Source organism: Patiria miniata, unplaced genomic scaffold (genome assembly GCF_015706575.1).
Source record: "Patiria miniata isolate m_02_andy unplaced genomic scaffold, ASM1570657v1 HiC_scaffold_5, whole genome shotgun sequence".
Taxonomy (NCBI): domain Eukaryota; kingdom Metazoa; phylum Echinodermata; class Asteroidea; order Valvatida; family Asterinidae; genus Patiria; species Patiria miniata.
In genome coordinates this window covers 12,768,862-12,776,035 of record NW_024037072.1, presented here as the reverse complement: position 1 = coordinate 12,776,035, position 7,174 = coordinate 12,768,862, and the positions used below count along the sequence as shown (strand labels likewise).

The 7,174-nt window shown below is 40.1% G+C and overlaps 1 protein-coding gene across 1 annotated transcript; it reads right to left on the bottom strand.

The window, feature by feature from the left end:
* Window positions 1-421: 421 nt before the first annotated feature.
* LOC119742063 (N-acetylgalactosamine kinase-like) lies at window positions 422-7,170 on the bottom strand. Its single transcript, XM_038218078.1, has 9 exons — window positions 7,015-7,170; window positions 6,751-6,839; window positions 6,017-6,140; window positions 5,203-5,440; window positions 4,553-4,651; window positions 3,703-3,855; window positions 3,277-3,487; window positions 2,498-2,699; window positions 422-1,410 (listed from the first exon to the last, which is right to left on the bottom strand). The coding sequence occupies exons 1-9, from the start codon at window positions 7,149-7,151 to the stop codon at window positions 1,188-1,190; spliced, it is 1,476 nt and encodes a 491-aa protein (XP_038074006.1). The 5' UTR covers window positions 7,152-7,170; the 3' UTR covers window positions 422-1,187.
* Between the last annotated feature and the right edge of the window lie 4 nt (window positions 7,171-7,174).

Here is a 7,174-nt window from a genome sequence, read left to right as displayed (position 1 = left end):
GCAGTTTGAAAAGTTGCACATTTACAGATTACGCGAGGAGAAATTGCTAAGCGCAAACACACATGCCCGTAACTGACCCTATCGACTGCACAGTGCCTGAACCGAGCATGGGTACTTCAATTTCGCGTGCTCCCATGCATACAAGCACCGTGCGATCGATATTCCCTGCTGTTCGTTTCGGGCAGTGTTACATTGTCACGCAGCGATTTCCACTCGTATGCTCTCTAAATTTGCAAATCTTCAAGCTGCATCATTTTTCATAAACAGTTTTCAATCTTGGAATATTTACAGTATTTGGTAGCAAACGGGGTATCAAAATGTAGCTAACAACATTCCCCAAAGGTCTATATAAATGACGTTATCATAATACGATCAGTTTCAAAATTATGACCCTCGAATAAGTATGGACTTTTTTTTTTGGCGGTGTTTACCAAATGTATACTACATTGCACATTAAGTTGATTAAGTTTAGCTGGGAAGCAACATGGCATTCCAAGACAGCTTAATTTTGGTAAAACAGTTGTCATGGACCAATTAACTTGTTGCAACCTGTAAATGCTTGGAATAAAAAAAAAGCAAAAAGTAACGAGGCACTTTTCTCAATAAAGCCGGCATGCACACTACAGCTATAAAATACTCGGTTACATTAGTCTTGCTACACTGTGGTATTAAAATCAGACTTGGTTTTTCATTGACACTGATAAAATTTGATATAACAGATCCACCTGAAAGATAATCAAAGCATAGTGTCTTCAACTATATCAGAATAATTTACTCTCAATTGGGTATTTATCCCAAAACCAAACTTAAAAAGGAATTATTGAAAGGAAATGCTGTTTACTGTTTTTCTTATGCAAGTACTGGAAATTGGCAGTTTCTTGGATGCAAAAAGAAACAATTACATGTACATGGACAAAATGGGGAACCACCACCATAATGCTGGGTAGCTCAGTTGGTAGAACCCTGGAATGGCAATCTGGAGGTTACAGGTTCAAACCCTGCTCCAGTCAATTTCTTAGTTCAACTTTCAAAATTAAAAACAAAATATCTTAGGAATGTTAACTTAATTACATCTAAGTCATAATCGCCTGTACTTTGAAGCAAAAATACTGAAGTGGAGAAAATTTTATTTTGATGACTTAAGGAGTTGTTCCATTGTAAAATTTCTAAAGGACTTTGTCCTGATTTCAGAGAGAGGTTTCGGTGTCCAGTTGAATGATATTGGCTCCGTTGCCAGGCTCGGTAGCAAACAAACTCTCCTTGACGCGTCCCTGTAGCTTGGGATCAGCTGCGTAATACCCAGCATGCACCTTGCTGATGAAGTCATCAACACTCTCGGATGGTACCATGGAAACGGCGCATCCACCCCAACCAGCGCCTGTGAGGCGGGAGCCCAGTGCTCCAGAGTTTCTGTTTTGACAGAAAATATAAGAAGATGAATAAATGGCTTGAAAGATTATATATATCAGACAACTCTAGCTTAGCAACCTAAATCAAACTAGCATCCCGGCTACCTTGCTCCATGCTTCATCATGGACACTTCTGACAGAGGAAGTTCAACATAGCACGTTAATGTATTCATATCATACGCATATGTTTCATCACAAATCATCCCTTTTAAGTCTTGGAATAACTTGTATGTTTCGTCATTGTATGACTTCCTCTTTAAGCCCTTCGGTATCCAAAAGTACTGGATTCAAAATGTGGAGTTACCTGGTTCTTGGAACTAAATTAACTCATGATACCAATGTGCAGAGAATTCAACAGTCTGGATGCACAATTTCGTTTGCTGGTCCTGAAGAGCCAGCTGACTGACAAACTTATTCACTGACTGACTGACTGACTGACTCCCCAGTGATCATAAATAATGTCCTTAACTTCGACTTTCAGGTCAAGTTTGACAGGGCAAGCCTACTTTTGTTTGTCTGCCTGGACTTCCTTCTGCATGGCAATGACCAATGTCCAATGCCACTTCTCACCTCCGAAACTCTACAAGATCATCTGAATGTTGATACATGTCTCTGCAGCTTGTATGACTACCTCTTGTGATTGGGGTAGCAGCATCAGCCTATCATACACCCACCAACTATCCACCCATCACCCCTCAACCCACCCCATCCCCTAACCAATTCACATGCACAGCTCTACAAGTTGATCTAGTGGTACACAGCTACATTAATACAACTTAAGTCTCGGCAGCTTGTATGGCTATCACTCATGAGTCGTCCTAGCTGGGTAGCTGCATCAGCCTACCACCCACCCACCAACTATCCACCCGCTGCCCCTCCCACCCACCCCACCCCAACCCACCCTATCCACTAACCAACTCACATGCAGAGCTCTACAAGTTGATCTAGCAGTTCACAGCTACATTGATACAAGTCTCGGCAGCTTGTATGACTATCACCCACGAGTCCTCCAAACTGGGTAGCAGCATCAGCCTACCACCCACCCACCAACTATCCACCCATTGCCCCATCCCACCCCATCCACTCACCTGCACAGCTCAACTAGTTGATCTAGAGGTTCACAGCTACACTGATACAAGTCTCGGCAGCTTGTATGACTATCGCTCATGAGTGCTCCTAGCAGAGTAGCGGCATCAGCAGGTCCCTGATCACATATCTCCTTGAATTTCAGGACTCGGTTAGCTTCACCAAACACATGCTTGGCACGATCATGCAACTTGAAAGAGATGACTGTAAAATCAGAGGTTGGGAAATGGACAAAGTATCAGTGATCTGGCTGAGAAACGCAGTAAAACTATTATTTATTTTAAACAATTTCTGTAAAAAACACATTTCCTGATCAGCCTTTTTCAAATACGGACAGATGCCAAGGATAGAAAATTGACAAATATAATCAAGAGAGGGCGCTGTTTGAAAACTTTTTAAGAACCGAGTGGACAGGACACACTGCATGCGCATACTGGTTCGCGTACATAAAGTGGGCAGTACGCACGGCTAATTTCATTCTGAATGCTCACAAAGATATAGCCTCTTCGCGTGAGCATCAAGCGTCATCAGCAATGCATCTGAATGTCTCTCCCAGTGGTCTCCCCCAACTCTCCCATTCTTGTCGTTGAGGGGGTACTTGTGCACGGAGCCCATACACAAAATGTACCCAGACCCACTCATAAAATGAACACATGAACTAAGAAAGACAACACCGCCAATTTTTTTTTTCTAGCTTGTCTTTTTTAAAACTTTAATGCTCCCATTCAAGTCCAATTTTAAAAGAGTTGAAGGCATCTTGTGAGTTGTTCAATCTTCTCACCTTCCAGTGTGTTCTGGCTCAAGCTGTCCTTGTTCAACTCCTCTTCCGACACCCCAAGGATGTCACAAACCTCCCGTTTGCTGTACGGCTCAGGATGAAGCACATCCTCCACGATGCTCAACATGTCCTCCGAGGAGACTCCTAGTGCCTCTTGTAGCTTGGCTAACACCTTAAGCTGCTTCCAATCTAATCCTTTAGCCTTGGCCAAGACCTAATAAAAAGCATTTGAAAATATGTATTAAGTTTGCAGTAGCACCATTGATCTGTTTTGTCAGTTTGTGTGATTAGGAAAGACCACTTATGTCAACAATGTTTTGAAAATTTGCCAAAGTTTGATTTTGGTTGAAAATGGATTTATGCCATATTTTTATTGGTCATGAAAGTTTGACCCAATTTTTTACAAACTGGTTGCTATGGTAACTCTACCTGGGTTGCTAGGCGACACTCAACCACTCTGATGTTGAAGTGAGACGTTGCAGCTTTCTGTAATTCCACGCAACTATTGGAGATGACAAACGACACACCAGGAGGTATGGAAACGCTGGTGGCTTGGATGGGGTTAAACTGGATCCACTTAGCCTGTATGTGATCAATATTGGGAAAAAACAAAATATTCAAAAATTTCTGTTTGAATCAAAATAAAATTATGTGATCTGCCTAATTTATCATTTTGACATTGAGTCACTCTGTTCATCTTTTAGCCATTTCTATAAGGCCTAACAAAATGTATAACAGTAAACCGACATATCTGAATGTTTTTTAAAGCCAACATGCTGACCTCAAACGCTTTCTTGCCACATTTTGCCAACAATTTAAAGTATATTTTGAAAATAGAAAAGTCTTCCCTATGCAACTCTTGTGTGTGTTATTGGTTAATTGAACAATAAAACAGGTTAATTAAACAGCATAGCGTTAAAGGTGCCCTAAGTAAACAAAGTAAGTATAAAAGACTGACAGACAAATATTTAAAAAGTTCCAAATAAAGTATTTTTCATACCTATCTACCTGTCTACCTATCTACCTAATTTTTACGGCGTTACCATAAAAACACAGTATTTTTCTAGGCCTAAACAGCAGATTATTCCACTTTTTGTCTGTTGATTGTTTTGGTCATTTTCCATTTTACCTGTTTGGTTTTTTAACCCATTTACTGCAAGACATGTTTTACAACAAAGGGAGTTCAGTTCAGCAAAATGATTTAATGTCTTCATGATATTTGATATATCTTTTTTAAAATTCATAAAAGCTGGAAATTGAAACGAAATAACACACTCACAGTTCCAGTTTCCGCCAGGAAGCAGATAGATTGATCCATACCACCACCTTGAGTGCCAATATAACGCTCACATCTCATACAGATATCTGCTAATTTCCTCTGAATTCAAACAAAATTAAACTTTATCACTACGTAGGAAAGGCGGGGATGAATTTTAACGTCTTCGTGGCCAAGTATTAAAAACAGTACCGCAAAGCACTTGCCTCTCGCCGCTGTTGCCTGGGTTCGATTCCCTGCTTGGGTCATTATGTGAGTAGAGTTGTATGTTGGTTCTCTCCTGTGCCACAGAGGGTTTTTCTCGGGCTCTCTGTTTTTCCTCCCTTGGCGATAACCAACACTTTAAATCTCTGGCTGTGCTCTGTGGTCAGACATGTGTCGTATGGCGGCTGGCTAAGGCGCCTTTACATGCCTTTGGCTCAACCTCGTTGTAGCTGCGCCCTTCACAATTCAGCTTTTGCTGTGAGTACGGACAATTAGCCCCCAAAATTTAACAGCCACCAATTGCCAATTTCTATGTGATACTTTTTCGCACGTTGGGGGGGGGGGGGGGGGGGGGGGGGAGGAGAAGGGAGTTGGGCTTGCAACTCTCAACACACCCTATGATCTGCCCTTGGGTCAGGCCCTATTTCAGCAAGGACTGTCACACCTACCTTAGGTATCTCCAACCCATTGGCATGCATAGTGACCAGACTACTACAGCACACCAAGGCACTAGAGCTAGACAGACCAGCACTGCGTGGGACGATGCCATCCACCATCAGGTTCATACCAGACGGTGTAGATACACTCTCGGCCTCTACGATACCTCGGAAGCCACACAGGATGTAGTTGTGCCATAGAGGGTTGCTGGGATCTATCTTGTAGTCTTCAGTGCTTGATGTGAAATCCCTATCGGAAGTGAGAAAATCAGACAAAATGTTTTATAAATGAGAAATAATTCAAATGTAGTTTTGGTTTATATTTTTTTCTCATGTAGGTAAAAAGAAGAAGCTTAATCGTGTAGTTTAGGACACATCTGTGTTTTACAAATTCCATTCAGTAATCAAAACCCTGCCATTTTCCCACAAAACAAAGCTAGCTCTTAGCGAACTATTTCGATGATTCTAAACACATAAAGTGACTTTTCCTGCTTGCATCATAGCCAAATGTTTAGGTATTAAGTCCCAAAACATTTTCATTCTCTTGTGGAATTTGGAAACGAGGTCCTATTAACTACACGATTACTATACCTTTGTTTTATTATTTTAAGGCTTACATTTGTTTTATTTGAACTGGAGGAACTGGGGATGTATTAAAAAATACACAAATCAAAATAAAACAAAACCCCTAAAAACAGAAGAAAAAAATAAGCTGGGCTGTCAAGTTAACTCCCCCCCCCAAAAAAAACCCACCCCCCCCCCCAAAAAAAAACCCACAAAACATACTAAACCAAAAACTGATGATCAACATGAAACAATGCCTTACTTGTATTCTGGATTTGTATTCTTGAAGTCAAGTTTCTTATCTGCATTTGGTCCGGCAGCGATCACGATGTCTTGTTGAATGGCCATCGGTAAGACAGAATAGCCACAGTAGTCTATATGCTCACCTGAATGCATTTAGTCAGATTGGAAAAATGGTTTAACATGTATAAAATTAATTTGAAAGGACTGCTGTTTATTTTTCCTATGGAGTATTTGTTTTTACTTGACTTCACATTTAAAATTAGACCAAGTAAAAAAAATTAAATAGTTTTTCGTCCCGGCTTTTTTTTCATTTCTTTTTCCCTAAGATGGCAGATTTTTGCAAGATGGCGGATGATTTTTTTCCCATTGATCTCCATTATATAATGATTCTTCTATTTTCCCCAACTCTTCTGCTGAAACACAATCATGACAATTGTGGCCAAAGGAGCCGTCACCCTTTCTACATGGCTACAAGTTTGCTGGAAACAAATACAAGGACAATATATTGACAACATTTGCAAAATATATTGCAAATGTATGAATTAAAACAAAATAATACAAACAAATTAAAAAGGGGTGGGAAAAAGGAGGAGCACAGGGGCGATCAAGAAACTGGTGTATGTTTTACTTGGCCTTATATGGAAGTAAATAACTGTGTAACAAATTAACATGTTAATTAATCAACAGCTTATCTTAATCAACATTTAACACCAGGAATCTTTTTTGATTTCTTAATTCATATAACAATCTTACCAATTATATTGACTCGTCCAGGTGCTCTAGCAAAAAAGGCTGGCTCTGTACCAAAACTCTCAATGTACAGCTTTTGGATGGATTTATACCTGATGAATAATATTTAAAAAAATATTTTTAATACTTGGTAGTAGATTCACTTTCATCTCTCAGCGAGTACTTGTGTTTAATACTGACATTACTGTTGTTAATAACACTACAGTCTACAGCATAGCACAATGACAGAATTTTTATTTGCCCGGTTTTGCAATTTATTTCACCTACCTTTCTTTTTGTGGGCTTGGGACTTTTGTAACAATCTCGGGGCAATCTCTAGGATTTCCAGCCATATTTGACATATTTTCGTATTCAACTGTGGCGGGGAAAATTGTATGTTTCACGACGTCTACACTGCATGTCATTTGCCAACACAACAGTTTGTCTG

Coding starts and splice junctions, on each gene's coding strand:
- LOC119742063 (XM_038218078.1), bottom strand. CDS start 7,151: ATGACATGCAGTGTAGACGTCGTGAAACATACAATTTTCCCCGCCACA. Junction 4,652..5,202: donor ATGGGTTGGAGATACCTAAG/GTAGGTGTGACA, acceptor GTTTGAATTCAG/AGGAAATTAGCAGATATCTG. Junction 3,488..3,702: donor AGTGTCGCCTAGCAACCCAG/GTAGAGTTACCA, acceptor GCTTTTTATTAG/GTCTTGGCCAAGGCTAAAGG.